General features: G+C 41.0%; 1 protein-coding gene across 1 annotated transcript in view; it reads left to right on the forward strand.

Moving 5' to 3' along the window:
- The window catches only part of PHACTR1 (phosphatase and actin regulator 1), a gene marked incomplete in the record, with an annotated part of 425183 nt that overhangs the window by 311037 nt on the left and 89023 nt on the right, over nt 1-25123 (forward strand). Inside the window, 2 exon segments of the mRNA XM_034762321.1 lie at nt 15008-15172; nt 17557-17763. Of these exon segments, the coding sequence (XP_034618212.1) occupies nt 15008-15172; nt 17557-17763 (372 nt within the window).

Genomic DNA, 25123 nt, shown 5'->3' on the forward strand with positions numbered 1-25123 from the left:
CTATGGCATATCTGAAAATCCATAATACTCATGACCTGGATACTTCACAAATGTGACAAGAAAAATAACATTCACACTCAAGAATGAAATTTCATTGCTTTATGTCATCCCATTTAAGTAAGGCAACAAATACACAATGCCTATTACGTATTTGTCAGTCGTCTAACCTCTCCTTCAGTTTGTTCTGTTTTCTGTGTAAAGAGCACAAAGGCAATAATTCAGCCAAGCACTTAAACTCAGAACAACAAAGGTACTTAGTTGCCTAAACCCCTGATTTAGGCACCTAATTTCTCTCATCCTATGATGCCTTTAGGTGCCTACATCCCAGTTTTGGCTCCACTGTGGCTATGGGAGGCCCAGGTTCAATTCTCCCCTCTTCTAGATGGAGAGAGAGGTTTTGAACAGGAGTTTCCCACCTATTAGAAAAGTGGTCTAGCAACTAAGCTATGGGCTTTTCTGATGTTGGGGCTCCCTCTATCTCTCCAATTGAAGCTGTTCCATTGTGGATAAATAATAAAAGAGTGATTGGAGTGGGGGAACTGGACCCCGGGTCCCCAGCGTCCCAGGTGGATGCCCTAACCACTGGACTGCAGAATCATTCTCTCTCTCTCTCTCTCGCTCTCTCTCTGGCCCAATGGCTGTTCCACTGTGGATAAATACTTAAATAGGCCACCTCGTCCTCCTCCTGGCATCATTTTGTGTGGAGTGAGTCAGGCGCCTAACTCATTCCCATCCCACAGATTGCAACCATTTAAGTGACTTCAAAAAGTACAGTGTTTTGTAATTAAATTACAAATTTTAGCTTGTTAATTTTTGCCACTTTTTAACACTTTATTTCTAGCAGTACTTCTGCCCTACTGTTTGCCCTTATTTCTGTGAAGTCAGCTCAGATGCTACTTCACTGTGGAAGCTTGCAATTCTTGTCCACTTAACTAATTTTATATGTAGCCTTGGGTGTTCCACATGGCAGAATGATTTGGTTTAAATATGTCACCAAGAAACATGAATAACTCCTTCCAATGATTAAAAAATTAGTCTATTGGACTAAATATGTCATCAGACTAATTTCTATGTGGACGGAAGTGGGGTTTGAACTTGGGCTCTAACCTGAGTCTCAGCCGAGGCTTAGTGTGCTGTGTAGACATAAACTAAATTGATCTGTCCAAGAGATCTCTTCTCTCACCATGGTACAGAGCTGCAATTGAGATAAGCAGAAGCACTAGAGCTGGAATCCGATTGAATTAGGACCCCTCTGCATTAGAACTTACTCCCCACCTTGCTCCGGGCTAGGCTGAATCTGATGACCTTTAAGTCATGTTGCAGAGCTCATCTTTTTTCCCCCTGAACATTTGAAATGGGCAGGGGAGACTTGTGGGGGTGATTTACTGTTGAAGAGGAAAGATAGTATCAACTGTTAATTTGCCTGGTTTGCTAGTTGGGGATGCTTATAAGGGCTGGAATTATTGCTGTCTAGTTATAATGGAGTGCATTTTTTTTTTTTTTTTTGTATTTTATGTTATCTCAAGGGGTCGTCAAGGCTGATTCCCCACTCTAGCACTTTGATTGCAGAAGGTGGGGGCCAGCAAGGATTCTAAAAATTAATACTGGCCACTCCAAGCTGGTATTAAACTCCCAAGGTTACAGCTTCTCTCTGACCTTGGAGGGGTGGCTGCTGCCACCACCCAAGTGTAAAAAAAACCTTTGGACCTAGGAAGGCGCACTTGGGAATTCCTCCCTGTGGGGTACCTTAAACCCCTTTTAACTCCCTCCCCCCCCCCCCGGGAAAAGCTGAGAAAGAAAACAAAGGAAATCAGCTGTTGCCACCAGCTAATTAAACAACATATGCACAAACCTCTTAGGACAAAAAACCCATCCTGTTCTTAAAAAAAGGTAAATTTTATTAAAAACAAAAAAGAAAGAAAATACATCTGGAACTTAGGCTATTGCTAGATTTAAAAAGAGCAAATATAATAATTAAGCATGAAGAATGGTTTTCTTGAGGTCCAGCTTAAAGGTTACAAGCAAAACAAACGCCCCTGGGGTTAGCACAGAGGAGTCCACAAACCATAAAGAAATAAGAGCTAAACCTAATCATGTCTTCCTAGACATTCCCTGATCTACTTACATATCTGGGTTTCAGATAAGTAGTTTCGACATATGATTTGATGATTTTTCATACCTGGTTTAAAGCTTCTTACAGCATTGCTGCTCTGTGTCTCCTCCCTCCGGAGAACAACAGACAGACAAAGAGAAAGCTTTTTCCCAATTTTAAAAAGTTCTAGCCTTCCCATTGGCTCTTTTGGTCAGGTGCCCACTCCCTTTCTTTTACCTATGGGCTTTTTTTAACCCTTTACAGGTAAAACAGGTAGAGAACAGCTACTAACAAGGATTTTGTAGCTAACTGGCTGGCGGGGTGTCCATAAAAGGGAGTCGTTGTCCCCTTCCCCCCCGCCCCACACACACACACATACTTCATTTATCACAGGGTCTTAGAGCAGATGGATGGTTGGTGCTCTTTTTATAGGCCCTGATTCAGGAAAACACTTGAGCATATGCTTAAATCCATTCCTGTGTAGTACAGCATTTCAGCTTATGCTCAGTGCTGTCCTGTATAGGTATGCTTTCCTAAATTGGGACCATAGTACATGTATCTAAATAAATAAACAAACAAACATACATATAGGTATATAGAGCCACTAAAGAGGGTTCTCTCTCTACACTGATAGCAAGAAAATCTAAGTGCAGAAGGAAAATCCCCTTCCACACACACTTATGTGATGCTGTCTTCTGTAATGAAATACTATATCATCAAACACTATGACTATCATTAGGAACTGCATCCCACCACCTCTGAAAATCAGACTACTTTTATATGTCCCCAAATATGGATTTGGGTGCCTAAAATAGGGCACCTAAGTCTAAAAATATATGCAATTGTGAGGAAAAAGAAATAATACATGGTATTAAAGTAATGACATACTGCACTTTGAAATACAGAATTATAAAAAACTCTGTGTGTGACAGAGAGAGAGAGCACGCATGTTTACTGTACATGGTGATGTGTGGTGGTAAACAGTTTTTTTGGCATGAGTTTGCAATACCTGCTCACTATCCTGTATTGTACTACAAGGGCAGATAAGGCAAAATCCCCATAAAAGAATATAACATATCCATACCGAAGGCTGGTAAAAGGGGAATTCAGGACGAAGAGGATTACATGAAATCCAGGGGCTACTGGAATAATTTATCTGTTCATAAGGTAACTAGTTGTTTGTTTTATCCTGACAGAAGCCACAAATGAGTTATTGTAGATCATCACAAACCTGTCCAATAAAACCATTTTTAACACCAAACAACATTGTTCATTTCCCCACATGCACATTTTAAATAAAAATAAAAAGATATTGGATTGTCATTTAAAGCTTTACAATATTTCCTGGTTGCAATTTTTTTTTTTTTTTTGCATCCCTCTGCCTCTGCAGTAAGAATACTTTAGTTACCATAGACAGATTTCACAGTGGCTGAAATATTAGAATAAGGCTCCGTTTCTGCAAACACTTACATGTGTGCTTGGCTTTATGTGCATGAACAGTCCCAGTGACTTCTGCTTCTGTCATTTGACATCAATGGAACTATTCACCTGCAATAAAGATAAGCATTTATCTGTGGGCTTGGAGGCTTAATTTTTCAAAGTCCAAAAACTCTAAAATACCTTTCCTATTTATCAAGATATCATGTGACCTGCCAGGGACGGGTAAAAATATGAGCCCCAGACCTGCAAGTGGTCTAGGGGAAGATTTCCCATTGACTTTAATGGAAATCCAACACAGGAAACCATTTCAGAATTTAATCACTAGAATGTCATTGGAAAGACAAGATTCCTTTAAATTAATTATATATCTTTTAAATTCACTTTTCCAAGACTAAATATACTTTGTTACCATGATATTAGAATTTTTAAATATGTCTGAATGACATTTGTGAGGAAAGATGGCTTTCAGTATTAATATATATTAGTTTTTGCTTTATGCTTTGTAATTTGGTGTGAGTAGAAAATGCAGAATCACCATAATCCCATTACCCATTTCAACCCTTGCTCCAGCCAATTTTCTGATCTTCACATCAGATTTTCTGTGCCAGTCGTCAACCTGAAGAGAATTTTTACAGTCTGGAAATCAAAATTCCTATCTGTGCAAACAGCATCACTGCTGCATCTCCATATCTTCATACATTTTGCTTTAGTCAAGTTTGTTATAGCTTTAGAATGATTTAATATAAAACATTGTATAATAGATTTTAAAACTGCAAAAATAAGCCACGAGCAATACATTCTACATCTGTAGAGAAGATTTTTAAAAAAAAGAGAGCCAAAATTTTAAGTTTATATACACAGAGAGAGAGAGAAATTGTATATGTGTAGCCTAATCCAGCTCCCATTGAAATCAATGAGAAGACTCTTACCGGCTTCAGTTGGAGCTGGACCACAGTCACTTTAATAAAAGTGGCCTGGTTTTCAGAGGTGTTAAGCATCCACAATTCCCAGTGAAGCCTAGATTTTGTCTGGAGAGAGGAGTGCATTGTGCGGAAAGGGAAGAACAGTAACAATCAAACTCATGCATTTTGCTGCAGTAAAATGCAGTGACTAATAAGACTTAACTCTCATAGAAAGTAGGGTAGTTGCCTGTATCAGCGTGCTGGTAGAGAAATTTTTGTAAACTCTGCATTGAAGAGGAAACCTCTTACATGGGAGAATTTTACAGTGGATATTTTTAGCTCTAAGTTACTGACAGTGAAAATGTTTAGTGCCAACACTGCTATTAGGAAATTGATGAAAACTTCCAACTCTGGCCTCTGCAATTAATTTATAGACACAAGTGGCCAAATTCTCAGCAGATGTAGTTTGGCACTGATCTGTTTGCTTTAGTGGAGCTATGCTAATTTACATCAGCAGAGAATTTGGTTAGTTAGTGACAAGGAATAGGTTCTGGTTTGTTGTTTTAAAAATTATTTTAAAAAACCCTACCCATATGTGGGTGTGTTTTCTCTACAGCTCGATGTATTTAAAAAGAGAAAGCTGTTGATATATTATTAACCTGTCCATTAGAAGTTAGAAGAGCAGGGAATTTTTTTGAACAATCAAATGTACAAAGAAGCTAATTTTAAATAGCACTGTTTAAACCATTTTTAAAAGTGACTGTAAATTTAAAAAAAACCCACTTGTTCTCTGTTCTGACAATAACCATAAATCTTTTGAGACAAAAATCCTTTCATGGTCCTGACTTAGAGATGTGTGTGAAAATGGAAGCCTTGTTGATCATCTCTATGTAACATAATAAAGGAACAGGAATCAAAATGAACCCATGTTCCTCATTGCAGTTTAACAAAACTGATATTTAGCCAAATGAAAAGACTTCGGAAAAGGTCCCTGAGATATGACTGAAAACAAGTTAGGACGTTGCCTAAAAGATTTGTGCAGTTTTTTAGGCTGATCAGCTGAAACTCTGCTGTCAGTTTTGTTGCCCAATGAAGGCAAGAAAGAAAAGCAACAAGGTGTCTGACTGTGGAAAATGAACCTGTGCTTGCATGCTGATGTGTCAAAATAGGCACCCGGGTCAGGGCTTATATATTAGGTCTCCTGGAATTTTGGTAACGCCAAGGCAGAAAATAAAAAGCTGTAGTAGTTAAGCCTCACAAGGCATCAAGATAGAAGCTGGTGTACCATACTGAATAATAGCCCCCATGATGTGATAATGTTCTGGCTTGGAATAGGATATTGTCCTTCAAGAAGCAGATGAAAAGTTGTTCGGAGTTCCTCACTTGAAAACAAGCTGTGGAAATTCTGCTCTTCCTTTGTATTTATTTTTAGCTTTTCATGTCAAGAACAGCTGAGGCAGCATATAAAAAACTTGGTTGAATGTCTCTCTTCTCCCATCCTACAAAACAGACATTGACCTCTGGTTTTATATGATTCTGCCTATCAGGAGGCAAGGATGCAAAAGAGTGAGTCTTCCTCTATGCAAGCTCCAGTCTCCCCACCACCTCCATCTTCTTCTGGTTAAAAAGACAGGAGTATGAGAATTGGCACCAATCCTTGAAAGGAAGAAGGGGAGGTTGTAAGATGAGAGAACATGAAATGACAACAAATGGAATTACTACTGAGTAATTTTCTGTTGTATGTTCCTTTTCTCCAATCCTGTGGGACAGTCAGAAGGAATTGGTGGTGGACCCGGCAAACAGTACTCATAAAGGAGGACCTTATTGTCCTAATTGTAGTGCCTTCTTCCCAAAGGAAGCATCTTGCGCAGACAGTAGGCCCCTGCCTCCCTCTTTCATAGGATGAGAGCAGAGCAGACAGCAACAAGTAGAATCGACAAGTGAATGAGTATTTTTCCCTTTTATATTCATTAAAAAGACTCATACTTAGCAAAGTAAACATAATATGGATAAACTGAACTGAGTACCTAAAATGCTGGATCCACAGCATGCTTCAGCCTCTGCCTTAATATTATCCTGGATGAAGAAAAAGCAGGATTAGAGAGCTGGCTTCTCACCTTTGTCTCACAGCCCTTTCAAGATGACTTACTCCTCCTGTCCCATTGAGTGCTTGGTGATCTTTTTGATGATGTAGTAGTGTCATCTAGCAGGTGAAATCTAACAAGACACAGTACATCACAGTGCGATGTTCCAGATGCAACAAGAAAGGTGTTCATCACAACATGGCCCCGTATCTTAAATCATTACAAGTAAAATCACTCAAGAATACACTACATGGAATGACCAGGCATTGGCAAGGAGTTGGCTAAGCAGCTTAATAGGTTTTGTTCATCTTCAATTTCTAGGGCTCTGTGATTGAGTCTATGAAAGTACAAGCCAGGGTTTGCAAGTACTGTATATTTAAAAAAACAACACAACTATGTTTGATTAGGTTCCTGCTGCTCTAAATGGTTTGTGGCAGATAGTGCTGTGAGTCTTAAAGTAGAGCCTCTATCCGCAATGCAGCATTTAAAAGAACTCATTTTTTCCCTAAACCAATCGTTACACATCTTAAAATGATTATCTGATGTCTGCAACGACACACAGACACACACTCATCTCAGACCTGATTCCCATTGCCTTGCAACTTGTGTAGTGAGTTTAAAACATTATCAAACAGAATTCCCCCATGGTACAATTTTATACCCACTTTTCACTCACCCTGTGCAGTCATAAATTGCTTCACAAGGCAGTAAAGATCAGTCCCTAAGAGTCCAAGGGCCAGATTGTCTTACAAAGATTTGGTTGCACTGGCTATGGAGTAATTGTGGTCATGGCAACACATTCCCTCAACAGCCATCATCAGCGGGTCTCCTGTGTAGAGTTTAGTTTAAATTAAAGCTGCTAACCTTGCCATCCCTTGGGTGATTTGGCCTGAGGGCACAGTGGGCCAGATTGTGCAGAGAGAAGAAAGTTTTGCACCCATTTATGTCAACACATGTGAATCTGACCAGTTGACTCTATTGACAGGCACATTTCAAACATTTCTGATGTTTGCTCCTGGTCGGATAAGCATCCAAAATGTAAGAGCTTATCCACACCTCTCTTGTTTTCATATAGAAAACAGCTTGTTTTCATGATTTTTACAGCTTATCTTTTAAAATGTCCATTGTTCCATGGTTTCAGCCCCAGGAGTAACCTTTCTCATAGTATTTTTATACCTTTTTTGTCTTCACTAATGTCATAACTATAAAGGGAAGGGTAACAGCTGTCCTGTGTACAGTACTATAAAATCCCTCCTGGCCAGAGACTCCAAAATCCTTTTCCCTGTAAAGGGTTAAGAAGCTAAGAAACGCAGGTAACCTGGCTGGTATCTGACTCAAAGGACCAATAAGGGGACAAGATACTTTCAAATCTTGGGGTGGGGGGGAGAGGCTTTTGTTTGTGCTCTTTGTTTGGGTTGTTCGTTTGCTCTTGGGACTGAGAGGGACCAGACATCAATCCAGGTTCTCCACATCTTTCTAAACAAGTCTCTCCTATTTCAAACTTGTAAGTAAATAGCCAGGCAAGGTGTCTTAGTTTTACTTTGTTTTCTCAACTTGTAAATGTACCTTTTACTAGAGTGTTTATCTTTGTTTGCTGTACTTTGAACCTAGACTAGAGGGGAGTCCTCTGAGCTCTTTAAGTTTGATTACCCTGTAAAGTTATTTTCCATACTGATTTTACAGAGATGATTTTTACCTTTTTCTTTAATTAAAAGCCTTCTTATTAAGAACCTGATTGATTTTTCCTTGTTTTTTAGATCCAAGGGGGTTGGATCTGTATTCACCAGGAGTTGGTGAAGGTCTCTCAAGGCTTCCCAGGGAAGGAAATTAGCTTGAGATGGTGGCAGCGGACCAGAGCTAAGCTGGTAGTTAAGCTTAGAAGTCTTCATGCAGGCCCCCACATTGTACCCTAAAGTTCAAAGTGGGGATACAGCCTTGACAACTACCAACATTAAAGTGCTGCCATAGCAGTGCTTTAACATGGCTGTGTGGTCGCAGCACCAGCTGTGGGAGAGAGCTCTCCCAGCGCTGTTAAAAAAACCACACCCCCACAAGGGGAGTAGCTACCAGCCAGCGCTGTGGGACTGTCTACACTGCCACTTTACAGCGCTGAAACTTGCAACGCTCAGGGGAGTGTTTTTTCACACCCCTGAGCGAGAAAGTTTCAGCGCTGTAAAGTGACAGTGTAGACAAGGTTAATCTAGGTGAGATTGTTAGTGACAAGGAATGTATTGAACTTGAGGCTAACAATTGCTTAAGAGATGTGGTTACAATGGCTTCATCAGAGAAGTGGTGGCTATCTCCACCTTCTATAGACTCAGTGTCTTCCTGCTGGTTTTAACAATATGAGGGACATTGATCCAAATTTCTGTTTGTAGCCCAAAGTGCCTTGAGAATTTACAGACCTTGAGTGTGTGGAACCTGCTGAAACTTGCGGAGAGAAGGTGCTGTGCCACCTCCTACTAGGACAAGTGGCTGTGCTTTGTGTTTGTGTGTGGTGGAAGGGGGAGCCTCAGTACTGCAGCAAGGAGGATCACAGTACTGTGATCAGCTGGACAGCTTGGTCATCTGCAATATACCACTGCCAGCTAGAGTGTTGAGCTCACAATACATTTCAGAACCCAAGGAAGTATTCAGAAGTTTTAAAATAAACAAACCGGAGAAAAGGATGAAATTGAGTGTATATGCTGCAGATGGTGTGGCCCAATTATTAAATGTAAATATTTGTAGGATAATAGTTATAAGTCTACCACAGAAAATGGTTTTATTCAAATGAAAAGTTTTATTTGGGGATTAGAGATATATTGTTTTCTTAAACTCAGAGGTGGAATTGTGTTTTGAGTTCTGTTTTAGTTCTTCAGCAAACCACATTGATGCACAGAATTCAAAGCATTAATCTACTGAATACTTTTCCCCCCTGTCTTTCCACCAAAATAAACCCTGACATTTACCCAGAAAAATTATTATTAGTTTTGGGGTTTTTTTGCACTGATTTTTCACCTGTTTTTGTTTTTGTGGTAATAAATACTGATAAATTCCCTGGGAAAATTAAATAAAATAAAAACTGAAAACAAAGGGCCCTATTCATCCCTAATAAATATGAGTAGACAAAGCAATCATGGGCCAGAGAGCAATCTCAGACATTTAAGAGTTTATTTCTTGCTCTCCAGAGTATAGTACAGTACATGATATTGCAACAGACGTGGCAGATTGCACTTTTCTGTCTGAGAAAAGGATTGAGCTCTGACCTTAGAAATTCTATTAATTACTCATTTGTAATCAGTAGCCAAGATTTATTTATAATAGATTTTGCTGTCTGCCAAAATAGTAATAAGAGTGATTCCCTGGGAAGTAATGAAAGAAGTTAATTTTGTTTTGTTTTTAATGTGACATTGAAATCTTTAGAGCACATCACTGAAAAAATAAGTCTGGCTTCTTCCTAAACAGTATTGCACCCCTCCGAACCAGCCATACTCCAATGAGTGTCCTTGCCTGGACACAGATTACCTGAGAGGAGGAAAATTTTCAAGGAGAAAACTGATATAGATCTAAATAATCCAGTATAGAGAATTATTATTTTTATTATTTCATTATTTGTTAGTGATAGCACTCCAACATAGAAGGTCCCTGCAGCACTCAGAGTCTAAAGAAAGACAGTCAGACAGGTAGTCAGAGTTCCAGGAAGGCAAACAACAAAAAGAGTTTTTTCTATAAAAATCAACAAGATTTTGCTAGAGGTAGCTCAGTAGAAGTATGTTTTCAAAAGTTTCGTAAAAGTGGAGATGGTAGGGGCAGTGTGGAGGAGTTCAGGAGGATTAAACTATGCTTAGGGGGCCATGTCTTCCCAGTATCTATTCTACATACTTAGATTTTCAGCCGCATGGTGTTACTTTTACAGGCTATGATGAATCAAAGTGTCAGTGTAGCATCTTCCATGTTATATAGTTGCCTCTATGGCCGTAGCTGTTTGTTTGTTTGTTTGTTTGTTTGTTTTAAATGACTAGTAGGTGTGCTATACCTCCTAATTAGCAGAGAACAGTAGCCCTCATGTGCTCCTGTTGTAGAATAAATGTAAGTTATTCTGTTCATTCCCATTTAGCTAGAGTTCATTTATATTCAATGTGCATTTCAAAAGCTCATGTGATGTTGGGGAAAGTAATTCTGCAGTATGTAACAACATGCTCCATGCAAATACTGCAAAGGATTTTGCAAATGCACAGAGAAACAAGGATGTGTATTATCTTTATGCCGAAATTAACTCTAAACTCATACTTCTTCAGGACTAAATCATTTTATACTTTGTAATTGGATTACTAGATTCTAACTATGCTGAAGTTAGATTCTTTTCATTCGTATTTCATTTATCCAGAGCAACTTTCAATACACTTTAAAAAAAATAATTTGACTTTTATATCTGGTTGTCAAGCATGCCTGTGAGCCAGGATTAATTCATGCTGGGATATTCTTGACTCTACAAATGACCATTGTATCCAAGCCTTTGATCTCTCCCTGTGCTGTTAACTAGCAGCCTTTTATGTTGCTCTGCCTTAAACAAGATCAAATTTTGGGCATACTGCTCAACAATGTTCCCTAAATGTCAAAAGACTGCAGCACAATGCAAGCACCAAAGGGCTATTATTGGGTTTTAGAATTTAAATGAAGATGAGTTCAAAATAAATAAATCTTACCACCAGCAAAAAGACTTCTTGTGTTTTGCTGCTATGGAAAAAATTAAAAAGCAAAAGTATTTGTGTTGTCATCTTGATATTTTTTCAAACATGCCTCAAATAGTAAATTTTAATACCGCCTCTTAGTAGGCATTGAACACCTACAGAGACATGCTAAAAGCATGAAGTCAGTAGGACCTGAGGGTGCTTAGCTCTAGTAGAGCTGGTTGGGAATTATCCAACGAAACATTTTTTTCTATGGAAAATGCCAATTAGAAAGGGTCGGTTTCGACAGTCTCCCAATTGAACAAAATGTTGAAAACGTCTTTGTTTCAAAATTTCAGCTTATTTGTACTAAAAATAAAGGTTAAAATGGAAATCTAAATGAGAAATTTTGGCTGACCCAATTCAAATATTTTTCAGATTCTCGGTTTGGAAAAAAAATTGAGATTTTGATTTTTTCATCCCAATTTGGGACAAGAAAAAATATCAAAGGCTCAAAAACTGTCCCAGGATGGGAAAATATTTACTATCCAACTCTACTCAGCACCTCAGGATTAGGGCCCAGATTTATTTTACAGTGTATCATTTTTCCTCAAGCAAGCAAGTTTTGCTATTTTCATAGTACAAACTTTGTTACCAGATATGGTTAAATTTAGCTCTAGATTAAATGAATGAATATATATTGAAATACTGTGTTTCAAATTGGAAATAGGTGCATGGAAGAGCTGAGAAAATTGAATTTAGCTCTAGTGGTAGAGTAGAACCCTGACTCTGTTTTCAGATCAACAGAAGTAACTCTGCTGCTGTCAACAGAATTACAGCAGTGTAAAATCAGGGCAAGTGAGATCAAAATCAGACCACTGAGTTACCAACTAACTAAAACCTACAGGTTTCATTAATATTCTCTCCCCTTTCTAACTCAGCTAAATGCTGAGAAAACTACTATTCAGGTTTCAGCTTATTGTGATGTCACTGTCCCATGCCCGTTCTCATGCTATGTCCTCCAAAAATCCTCCACCAAAAACAAGGAAGTTGAGATCCTGATATTCCTAATAATTCCAAGGTTCAAAATAAGCAGAAGGTCATCTTCATAGTTCATAAAGGAGTCTTAAAGGTCACAAATATGATTTTGAATTCTTTGCTGCTAATCTACATTCAGACATATTAATTGCCATTGTCCTGAGGCTGAATTAATGAACTTTATGCTTTTCATCTCTTTCCAAACTGATATGCACATCTTGGCCTTCTGAGCTGGGAATGTACTTGTCAGATGATTCCTCTCACTTTGGTGATGTACATCTCTGTTTGGGGAATTGGAATGTAACAGTGCCAACCCCAAGTGGTCAAAAATCATAAGTCAGGCCCCAAAAATCATGATTTAAATAAATAACAAGGTTTGGGTTCTTTCTATTTGCCTTCTGGCTTCTGAACCATTAGGGTGCATTGGGGTCATGTGTGACACTACACTCCATATGCATCATGGGGGTACGGTTATGACATGATGATGCAATTTGCACAAGATGAGTCATGTAAGATGTCATTGGAAAAGTTATGATTTGCTGAATATGATTATCCTATTTGTATCCACGTATCCTTTCTGGATCTGAAGTTATGAATTTTGAGTAGATATCTGTATTTCAAATGTGCTTACACCTGGGTAACACCCACTAGGCAAAATGCTTCCAACCTAGACAGCTGGTTGTGAAGGGTCTATTCAATGTAATAGGCCATTAGGGAAAAACAAAAACTTCTCCTAAGGCCTAATCTCCTGCCTGGTGAGCCTTCCTGAGAATGCTCCAGACAGCCTGTAAGTAATGGCTGCTATGACTCTGCAAGGGCATGTGACCAGACCACATGACTCTGGACTCCATTTTGGGTACCTGTATTTTTCCACAAACTGGTCTGGGAACCAATTTTTTTAAAAAAAGGGTTCCACCATGTGGAAAAGCTGTATAAGGCAGGGAGAGACATCATCCGTGGTTCTTCATCTCCCCACAACTCAACACCTGAGAGAAGTTCTGAAAAAAAAAAAAGGACTTGGAATGAGGGTGGGGAGCCCAAGCTGCAAAGCAAGTGCAGCTTGTGCCTTGAGAATCTGCAAGCCTGCTTGTGTCAGTCAGGGTGAGAAACTGCTAATTCATATCCCATCTTTCTAGTATTTTAGGCTTAGTTTGCAGTTTTGTTAATTTACAAGGTAATCTGCTTTAATCTGTTTATCACTTATAATCACTTAAAATCTATCTTTTTGTAGTTAATAAACTTGCTTTATGTTTTAATCTAAACTAGTGTGCCTTTAGGTGAAGTGTCTGGGGAAAAAATCTTACCTTGGTTAACACAAGTTTGTTGCATATTCCTCTCCACATTAAGGGAGAGGCAAACTGGGTAATGAATTCATGCTGGTCGGGGTTTCAATCAGAGCAGGACGGTACAGCTCTGGGGTCTTAGGCTGGGGAGCTGGGGGGTTATCTTGGCAGTAGCCTCTCTATTTTTGGTTTGTGCAGTGCCTCGTTGGTGCCTGTATGTAATTGCAGCTGGATGTGTCCCTGCCTGTGTACATCGGTCTACAGCTCGTCCTAGCAGTACAGTGTAAGAGGGAGCCCAGGCTGGTGGGTCAGAGAGCTCAGTAGAACCCCAGTTCCAGGTGGCACCCAGGGGGAACCCATCACATCAGGTTTTCAGGCTTTCATTTTTCCACAACCACAAGGGGTAGAACCTTACTGTTTTTATTTGTTTTAATAAAAGCTGAGATGCTCATGCCTCCAACAGCTGAGAGGTTAGGAAAAACACCAAATATCATGAGACTTGCAATCAAATCACAAGAGTTGACACCATTGAGAATAATAGTAACTCTCTCTCTCTCCTGTCCTGATGTTTTTAGTCCTTGCTAGTGTTTGATGGGAAAAAGAAATCTATTGCTGCTACAGAAATTGGTGTAGATAAAGGAGAGATTTTTAAGGATTTTATAGGTGGATTTTCCAGCTAGAATTTGCTACATGCCAATATTAAAGCTTTATACCAACTGGCCATAAAAGTTAGTCTATCACTTTACTTAAACTCTTGGTCGTGCTGGGAGCTTTAATGGTTTTAGTGGTGTGTGAAATAGGGATATATATCTGTGATGTTATTTATATGTCTCCTATGTCATAAAAACAAGTGGAGGGGAAACAAAATTAATACAAAAGCTTCATAGCATCACTTCAAGCACATTCTCCTCCCCCGCTTCACAGGTTTGGCAGAGGTGCAATACAAATAGGTTTTTGGACCATATAAAGGTAGAGAAGGAATGGGGATCATTCACATTTGCCCTCATTTCTGATTATCATCATTATTTTCTTGCCATAATCCCATGTCCAACAAGAACATTTTTCAGGATGTTCCCAAATCTTGAAGCCACTTTTGAAGTGAGTGAAATGTCATTAAATTGCAAAATTGCATGTTATTCTGTTGCAACAAGACATTTCAACCTGACATTGCAGAAAATTGCCATTGCAACATACCCAGCTTGTAACGCTGTGATACAAACACCATGACATTGTGAAGGAGGAGTTTGTTCCACTGGAGAAACTAAGAAAGATTTCTGGGGAATGTAAATAAGGCTGCTGTAAATATAGGCCATGCCTAAATAAATATTAAATAAATGGAATGTGTGCTGTGTCTGTTGGAAGTATAGTCACCATTTAGGTGCTTGAGCCATGAATAACCCACAGGAAACTACAGCTTTAGGGCAGTCTCTTTACAGACACTGTTTTATTTACATTCTTGTAATATCTTACTTATTCTTGATCTATTATCATTGTGCTTTCTTCCAAATGCTGTCAGATGGGGAGCTTTCCATACCAAATGAAGGATCATTGGAGAATGGGCAGGCTCTGAGCTCCAGCCAGATTTCACTACCAGGCCTAGCAGAACTGGAATCAGGTTCCACGTCTGGGGAACCCTGTTCGTATGAGGTGCTCCCAACCACAGATATAATGGATGGGACAGGTAACATTTCTATTTTCATTCTAAGATACAAAATATAGAATTTTTTCAACATTATGCTCTTTAAAGCTTTTTTAAATTGGCTTCTGATGGTTTTTAGTCTTTGATACTTAATGTTTAACACACAGGAGTTCTCTTGACATACAGGAGTAGATATAAACCAGAACCAGAACCTCAGATCCAAACACTTCAGAACTTGGGGAAAGTTTGGATTCAGGTCCAACTTTGTAACTTGGTCCTGTCTGTATGCAGGACTATAGACTGGGGTTACCGTCTTTCTGTAAATATACTACTAGTGAGTAACATGCATAAATAAGAATGCAAAGTAAAATCTTTGTATATTTCAAGTCTGGAAACTGTATAGATTTAATTTCATTTTCTCATTGATATTCTGTGTTCTTTGCTATTTGGAAAGAAGATTTTGTAATGAAAGCAGAAGCCTGGCAAGTCTTGCGTACTCTCAGATTTAGAGCGGAGGGTTTTATGTTTCACTGTTGTAACAAAGCAAATAGCTTGGTAGGTAATGCCGAGGCTCTAACATGCAGGGGGGCTGTGATAAGGAGTTCTGAGGGATTCTCACATCTAGATCAGAATGAGAACATAGTTAAGATAAAAGAAAAGGCAGACCATTTATCATATGGACAAGGTTTAGACATTGTATAGCTCAGAAGTAACCCTCTGCTTTCCAGTTCACAAGGTTAGTGCCTCACGAGCAGCTGCTCAATAAGGAAAGCTCAGCACAGGAGCTGTGATTTCAGATTTTAGGGTAAATTGATAGGTCAGGAAAGTCTACTCAGACCCATTGGGTCACCAAGTGACAAAAGAGCTATCTTGACATAAGGAATGTGAGACCTAGTTGTGGATGAGGGAGTGACAATGTTTGAATTAGCTTTGGGCATCTCTTAAAAGATTTGGAGTTTCTGTTTAGATGAGGCGCAACCTCCAAAAATCTAGGTACTTAAGCAAACTGTCTGAACTCTTTTTCTCGTAGTATTTCAGCACATGTGCTGCTGGTCCTGGAGAGGCACAGGCATGAAAATATGGGGGGTTGGAGGGAAGCAACCATATTATTATTTGTACTAACATCAGAAAGGTTCGGTTTAAGTCTTGAACCAAAGTTAATTTAACTTCTTATTTTATCTGACTTGATCCACCTGTCCCTGGTGCAGATGCCTAGACCCATCCATTCACCAGCTCAAATAGAGAACCTTATGTAATGAAGTTCTGACTTTGGGAATCTAAAACCTGAGCATTCTAAAGAGGCCACTGGTAGCGACCCCTTTCACAGCTTCAGGATGGCCAGCCAAAACCTCCTGTTGAAGAGCACCGGCTTTAGTGTTCAACTTCTGCTTTTGTTGTCCTTGAGAAAGTTAAGTGGGGTGTCTCTGGTGAGAAACAACAGTCCACTTGAGCTGCATCTGATTGAATCAGAAGTAACGCCTTTGGCTTCAGTGGAATGCCTCTCAAATCACAGTTTGACTAGAAAGTGGTCACAGTCTTCATACCTGGGCTGCGGAGATGTGGATCAGTTAGGCCTTGCACCTGTTGAAGAAAAAGCCGTTCAATTATACTGTACAACAGCAACAACGTAACAATTTCCATGTCTGTTATTTTGAGAGAGAGAGGGAATTGGATGGAAACCACAATACCATTCAAATAGTAATGGGCGAAATTCAGCCCCACTGTGAAAGGCATAACTTCAGAGAAGAAACTGCTACATAAGAAAATAACATTCTTAAGAACCAAGATGATTGACTCTGGTGTTGCTTTTCAGCTGTACCGCTTAGTTCTACAGCAGACTTCAGAAAGCATTTTTGAGGCATGTGGCACAAAATGTGCCTTTCACCAGCTGTGTGGCAACTATTGCACATTGCTCCAAAGAGGAAGAATGAAAAGGCATGTGTAATTGGTATAACTGCATATCCGTGATCCTGCACAACTGTGTGGTCTTTTGAAAATATAATGGACCCTGCCAGAGAGATGGGCAGGATGCCATTGTGTGGACACATAAACCTGTCGACTAGCTACTTGTTTATTGATTGTGTATTGCTACCCATCTGGGGTTTGACATTTCAAGGCTCTTGATTGTGTTAAAGGTGTGTGGGACTAAATTCAACTCTGGTGTCAGTGAGAGATGCTCCATTGCTTTTAATGGAGAATGACCCAGTGCTGAAATTGGCCTGTGGTGTAGGTGTGTGTGTAAGGGGATGTATGTATGTCTCTCTTTCTTTCTTTCTCTCTTTGTGTTTTTACGATGTTTGAGCACAATCTATTAGTTATGTTTTTAATCTGCATCTCTGTGCTGTTTTTCTTCTCTTACTATTACTGTACCTGCTGCCACTCTGCTTGTAACGTTGTTGCGTCTATGATGTGGTTGTGTCCTCCAGTGTCTGAAGAGAGCCCCAGATCCAGTGAGTCTGGAGTCCTCCTGTCCCAAGATCCTTCAGCTAAACCAGTCCTGCTACTTCCCCCCAAAAAATCTGCTGCTTTCCCTGGAGACCATGAGGACACCCCAGTGAAACAGCTGTCCCTCCTCAAACAGCCCCCTGCCCTGCCTCCTAAACCCATTGCCAGGATTGCCAACCACTTAACTGGTAAGTAGGTGTTCCTGAATGCTCTGCACCACTACTTCCCTTAAAGGAACAGTCCACTCCTGTACTGAGAGTCTCAATGTCTTTCTTTGGTAAAGCTGCTGTGTTGATGTTTGCATGTGTATCGATATTGTGTGTGTGTCATGGCTGTACTGATACAGCAGGGCAGGGGCTCTCAAGCTATTTCATAGGTGGATGACATCTTAATAGAGATGGATACCTCCATCTCATCTACAGTCACACAGACTGCCACTCCTCCCAGCCTCCTAATCATGACCTTGATCACCAACATGCAACCTCACCTTAGCAAATACAGCAGTGACTTGGATAGAAAAATAATGATAGGAAAGTACTTTTGTATCTTGAATCATGTTTCATAAGATAAGCCCTTTGTTCTTTTTTGGGGGGTAAATTAATCAGATTCTCTCCCTTTGCTCTTTGTTACATCTCCTCCAGCTTCCATGAGTGCTGTTCTCCCCACTTTTTCCCTCCATTCCTCTGTACATGCTTCCCTTAGACTCATACAGACACCCCTCAAGTTACGCAAACCCGACTTGCGCAAATCCGCACTTACAGAAAAAGTTCCATAAGCCAGAAATAGTTTTTTTGTTTGTTTGGTTGGTTGGTTTTTGCGTAATGGTTGGGTATACGTTTTCGACTTACGCAAAATTTGAGTTATGCAAGGCGTTCCAGAACGGAATGCTTGCGTAAGTCGGGGAGCGTCTGTAGACTCTAAGGCCAGAAGGGACCGTTATGATCATTTAATCTGACCTTCTGCACATTGCAGGCCACAGAACCTCACCCACCCACTCCTGTAATAGACCCATAGGCTTTGGCTGAGTTACTGAAGTCCTCAAATCATGATTTAAAGACTTCATGTTACAGAGAATCCACCATTTACACTAGTTTAAACCAGCAAGTGACTCATGCTCCATGCTTCAGAGGAAGGCAAAAAACCTCCAGGGTCTCTGCCAATCTGACCTGACTCCAAATATAGCATTCAGTTAGACCCTGAGCATGTGGGCAAGATCCACCAGCTGGATACCTGGGAAAGAATTCTCTGTAGTAACTCGGAGCCCTCCCCATCCACTGTCCTATCACCAGCCGTTGGAGATATTTGCTGCTGGCAGTCGCAACTCAGCTACGTGCCTTAGAGGCAGTCTCATCATACCACCCCCGCAACAAACGTATCAAGCTCAGTCCCCTTCTTTCCCAATTACTCAGCCCTCTGGTTCCTTGCTCATGATCACTGGCTACCCAGTCCCCTTCTCCATGGCTTCCCACTGGTGGATGCTAGTGGTGATTGACAACTCCAGTTCCCCAATTGCTCTGTTCCTGCTCCAGTCCCTGAAGGATGCTCCAGTTTCCCTTCCTGATGTGTTAGAGACTGCAATGGAGGCAGAGTATGCAGTCTCCCCTGCCTGGTTTCCAGCTGCTTCTACATGCATCAAGGCTCTTCTTTGCAATTAAGAGCCCATTATCTGTAAAAGCTATTAGAAGCAAGGAGGAACAGTCAGCTGTATGTGACCAGTCAACCCTCCCTGGACTACCATCAGACCACTGCTGTAGAGAAATATTACAGGCGCACACACACAAGGACCATGAAACATTTAAATATTCCTAAAATACATATCTGTACCTTTTGAAATGTGTGTGTGCACAATTCCCGTTGCTTTCAGAGAGAGCAGCACAGGTTAGGAGGCTATGAACTCCTGGGTTTTAAACCAGTTCTGATAGTAACTCCCTAGATAACTTGGGCAGGTTGCAGCCTTTTCCCCTCAGCTAACCCTCTGATATTAATACTTCCCTGCCTCAGAGTGGTGTGGTGAGGATGATCGCTTCCTGTTTATACAATGCTACGTGTTACTATTTTTTTGCCAGATCATTTTGTTTTATTTTGACTATTATAAAATAAAAGAATCTTTACGAAAGAGCATATATTGCTTTTCTCACCTATTTCTACATAACGTTATATCTAGAGGGTCAACTGATTTGTGCTTTATTTACTTTTGTTCACTTTTATCTGAAATTTATATGGGATTTCTTCACTTTTCCCGCCTGCCACAATCAACTCTAAATTGATTTATTTTTTGCCTAAAACTGCAAACCAAAGGGGCAAAAGCAGGCACCATTACTTCATTTGGGGCTACAGCTGCTTGCACCAGCTCTGAATTTGTTTCCCATCCATTCTTGTAATTCAGTTTACCCCATGAGTTATTGCTCACAAATAAAGACGCAATTAAGAAACTAACATAAAGGAAAACATCTTCTGCTAACTGTGCATTGTACAGAAACATGAGGGGGGAGAGAGAGACTACCCTGCTCTTTAAGTTAGATGAAAAAACAAACGATGGATGGAGATTGATGTCTGCTTCTGTGTATTATGTAAATCAAATTTTTATATAGAGTGAAATCTGTCTTAAGTAACCACTCAAGGGATCAGCATGTGTCAGTTGTTTAACAGAGATGACCCTCCAATAAAGGTGAAGCAGAATTGTACTCTGTACTTCTGGGGCTACTTTGGAATGGTCTTTAAAGACAGATGGTTGCCTAATTAGGGTGATTGCTCAGCTCGCTCTCTCCCACTCAGACACATACTCACTTGCAGGTAGACATGATGACATACACTCTCACACATAGACAAGATTCTCTCTCTCTCTCTCTCTCTCTCACACACACACACACACACACACACACACACACACACACACGTCCCTGTGGGAGAGGGGGTACAATTTCAGAATTAGTCACAAGGCCCTAGTGTAGCTGGTAGTTGCCTCTTGGTAGAGCTGACAGCTTCACCCATATATACCCTTATAAACATTAACATCTCAGACCAATAGGTTTGACTTTTTCTTACTGGGAGGGTCTAGGGACATATATTTCTATATGCCTTATGCTACCCTTTTAGATTATAGTAGACTTGCATAATCCCTGCAAATGAGCAGTGTCTTTAATGAATCACCCTCACCACGAGAAAGCTAAATTAACCCTATTCTTTTACTAATTACTCCAGAGACATCCTTAGTTTGTGTGTGAGAGAATTAATAAAGTCAGACTTCTGGCGCTCCAAATGAAGATTTTTCAGGTTTTCATTGCACTTTCAGTGTCTGTTTTTCTATTGAGGATTTTGTGAGGCGAGTGAAGGACAAATTAAGATACACCAAGCATGACTAATAGAGAGTGACAGTAGTTAATGGTCTGGTCGATCTGTTCAAGAAGGATATGAAAGGAAACGTGGTCTTGGAATGAGTTTCATTTCAGGTATAGTGCTGATGTGGAGCCTGCAGAAATGCTTCTGATCTTTTACCTTGTTTTGTTTTATCTTGTTTATTAAATCAAATACAAGAATACCTGAGAATATATAATTACAAAATCTCCCCAGGCCTGGTCAGCAGAGAAAAAAAAAAACAGATAAATACCTCAAATAGTGTGACGGTTCAGTGACTTAAAAATCAGACCATCTTCTTGTCAGAAACTCTGGGCCAAATCCTCATCACCTGCATGAAGAATGACTAAAGGGGTATGTACAAGGGACCTTGTGCAGATCAGGCAGGACTTAGGAGACAGAATCCTCCCCTCCAACAGGATCTAGGATCCATCTCACACATCACCACTTTCTGTTCAAGTGCAAGACTATTTGTTACTGAGGGCAAGGTCAAACTCATAGCAGAGCAGGTATAAAGTAAAGAAAAATAAATGCAATTAAAATTGGAAAAAGAAAGAAACCCTCCGTTTTACTGTGGGAGTGAAAAGGGAGAAAGAGAATCACATGTGGCAATTTCTAATCACATAGCTTAGAGCTGTTCTGGTAGGTTCTTGGGTACTGTGGAGATGAGGAGGATATAAGAACCTGAATCGAAGAGAAACCAGAGCAGGCTGGGAGTGAGACTGCCTCCTCTGGAGTCTTTTACTGGTAGGGGGCTTGACATCTTCGTAGTTCACAGACCCATGTTCCTGCCCCATCCACCCCAAAACCATCCATCTTGCTTTTATGGAAGGAGCAGCCAGAGAGAACTTCTCTACAGTATGTGAAGGGTGTTGGAATCCCCTGAGCAGCCCTTTCTGTTGCCCGTTCTCTGTCTTGCATGCTCATAATCTGAGCAGGAAAAAGCAGCATTTGCCCTGTAATCATCAAGATCCATCTCTACATAGTACAAAGCAGTCAGCCCTAGGAAGAGAACATGTCTTGTTATTGTTTCAATACAATTTCACCACTCAGCATTCCTCACTGGCCAATTATTTTACAATGATCCTTCTGCCAATTGTTAAATAATTATCATTAATAATAAGCCATCCTTCATTTATAAAGCCCCTTTCATCCACCAGAGTCCTAACGCTCTGATATACCAACTTTACACAAGACTCATCTTCACCTACCCTATATCTCTGGGGTGGAAGATAACCGTGTACAGCAGCGTTACACAACCATTCTGGGCAAGAATTGCAAAATACCACATCTGGTTGAAATTGTGGGGGGGAATTTAAATAACCATCTGAGACTGAATTTGTCTGGGGCCTTGGGATTAATTGCCAGGAGATCTTTAATGACCAGAAGAGGCCAGAACATTGGTTTTATATCTTCTTTGAAAAGCAACGCTCCCAGTATCACAGTGCTCCTTCGTCTCATTGTCCGTTAATCCATTACTTCTCAGTACCAAACTTGAGCTTTTCTGGGATTAACCCAGCCACATTCAGATCAAAAGAATGAACTGCCAGTTATCTATGAAATTCTCTAAAAAATCTGTGAGGAAAACATTTGGGGCATAACTGTTACACCTGTGTAAATCCAGAGTCAGTGAGATTACTTCAGTTTTACATTTGGTGTAACTTTGAACAGAGTCTGGTCCTTTAATTCAACAATCACATTAGAGCTTTTAAAAATCCTTTTAGCATCTTGTCAGTTGTTCCTACTCCCAGTGCAGGGAATGAAAGTTTGTCCCGTTTTTAGTTCTAAGAACACACAATCTAATTATGCCTATATACAGTAAGATTCAAACTATCGGCTGGCAGAATAACAGTGATAATTCAAATATAGAGCAACTAGCCATGGTTAGAAGTGAGCATTTAACAGGGAAGGAAGTGTTGTAAGCCCATAAAAATAACTACTGATAATGTGGACCTGCCAGGATGGAATTCCAGAACAATGGATGTAAGGCCTCTTGAAACATAGTTGGTTGCTGGTTACAACATTAAAAAACTATTTAGAACTACAAATTTACTTGTCAGATAATCCCCACAGCCTGCAGTATGTTCTAATCCAGCATTTACGTAGAATCATAGACTATCAGTGTTGAAAGGGACCTCAGGAGGTCATCTAGTCCAACCCCCTGCTCAAAGCAGGACTAATCCCCAGACAGATTTTTGCCCCAGATCCCTAAATGGCCCCCTCGAGGATTGAACTCACAACCCTTGGTTTAGCAGGCCGATGCTCATGTCTGGGGTGGCTCCTCTATAGATGAGCCTATTGCAGTAGGCGTGAGCCCTCTGCTCTGTCATACCTCCTCCTGCTTTCTACACCAGTATGCACATGGCTTATTCAGTTTGAGGTAAATTCTCTCCCCAGTGCACACTCTGAGTACCCATGCTGCGCTCTTGAGGCGGATACAGCAGCACAGGAACAGAGTGAATGGATCATTTTTCCCAGTCTGCAGAATGGCAGTGGGCTGGACCCTGGGATTGTAATTGCTTCCACAGGTCCTATGACTCCTGCTATCTGGAGAGCAATAGCCAATTGATCAAAGTAACAGCAGAATGCCTGGCCCTGCCCTTAATGCCCGCTGTGAGACTACGCAGAGAGTCCCTGCAAAGCTGGGCTTTGTGGCATTCCGGACATGCACACCCTCTGCGTGCGCTCCCAAGTCCTTCCCCTCTCTTTGCTGTACACATTGTGCAGAAGAACAGCAAAAGATGTGGGAGCCAAAATTGGCCTAAGATGCGCATGTGCTATGCCCACTGCAGTCAGTAGGCAATACTTGTCTCACAATTATTGGGCTAACTGCATCTCTGACCCCTCTGGGGCTTTTTGAGTGTACTCCCTCTCAACAGTCCTTGACTTGTCACCTCTTGTTAGGTGGAATCACATGCTTCTCCCACTCTTAGGCCAGTCTTTGGTTTGCCATCCCCTGGAACTAAATGTGATTGCCTCAACAAGCCCACTTTAGCCTCAGTACCTGCAATTCTGGTCCTTGGGAGCTATGTCTCAGTGGCATCCAGAGATCAGCCAGCCTTCTTAAAGCTGAGTGTTGTTTATTTTCAACCAAAGGACTTCAGAGAAAAAAATCTTAAAATGGTAAACAGATTATACACGTATCTTGCTTACCTGGTGTCTATCCATTTTCCACGTGGGTTTAAGCTTCCTACGAATAGTCCAAGACCTTTGTTGTCTTGGTGACAGTCCCCATGGAATTAAAGCAGTATAGATCTATAACAAGCATTCCACTAACTAATACGGTTATACAGTCTATCTCAATAACTAGCTTACATACAGCATTCATAAAATTATGACATAGCAGCTCCATGTCCAACACAGCATGCACGTATCTGAGAACAGAATTTAACTCTTCATTATGGACCTGATCAAAGCCCACTGAAGTCAGTGGAAAGACTGCCATTATTTTCAATAGGCTTTTGGATCATTTCCTCTTAGGCCTTGCCTACACGGGCAGTGGCATGTACAGTACGAAGGCTGTGTCCACATTGAGGTGAGTAGCTACATGCAGCAGGGAAAGGCTCTGGGGGGGAGGGGGATAGTGCGGAAAAGCTCCTGCAGCTCCCCATTGCTGGATCCTTCCCACACTGAAGGGAGCAGCCAGAGCCTTTCCTTGCAGTGGGGAAAGAGTTCAAGGCAGCAGTGGGACACTACATTGTTAAAAGTAGCAGTGTAGATGTGGAAGGCACTGCTTGGGTGAGTAGAGAGCCATGTAGAATGTGTACCCTAAGGTTCTGGCATGTCTTTACTCATCTAAGCAGCACCTCACTGTCTACACTGCTATCAGGGCCGGCTCTAGGCACCAGCAAACCAAGCACCTGCTTGGGGCAGCACATTTTCAGGGGCGGCATTCCGCCCATCTTTTTTTGCGCTTCAGGTGGCAAAAGCCTAGAGCTGGCCCTAGCAGCAGCAGCGTGTCGTGCACGGGGACGCCCTGGGGCCACTGCAGTTCGCACCATGGGGGAGCAGCACCCTCACCTTGTGGCTGGACCAGGCAGACTCCGAACGGGGGACACTGGGACTGGGGACCGCCCCACGGGGCACACAGAGCTGCCTCCAGGTGCCGCAGGGCAGCCGCTCCCCAGCGCCACAGCCAGGGCTGAGCGAAGCGGCCCGAGCCGCCCAGGGACTGCAGCAGGGCGGCCAGAAGCA

This window comes from Trachemys scripta, chromosome 2, assembly GCF_013100865.1.
Source record: "Trachemys scripta elegans isolate TJP31775 chromosome 2, CAS_Tse_1.0, whole genome shotgun sequence".
Lineage (NCBI taxonomy): Eukaryota > Metazoa > Chordata > Testudines > Emydidae > Trachemys > Trachemys scripta.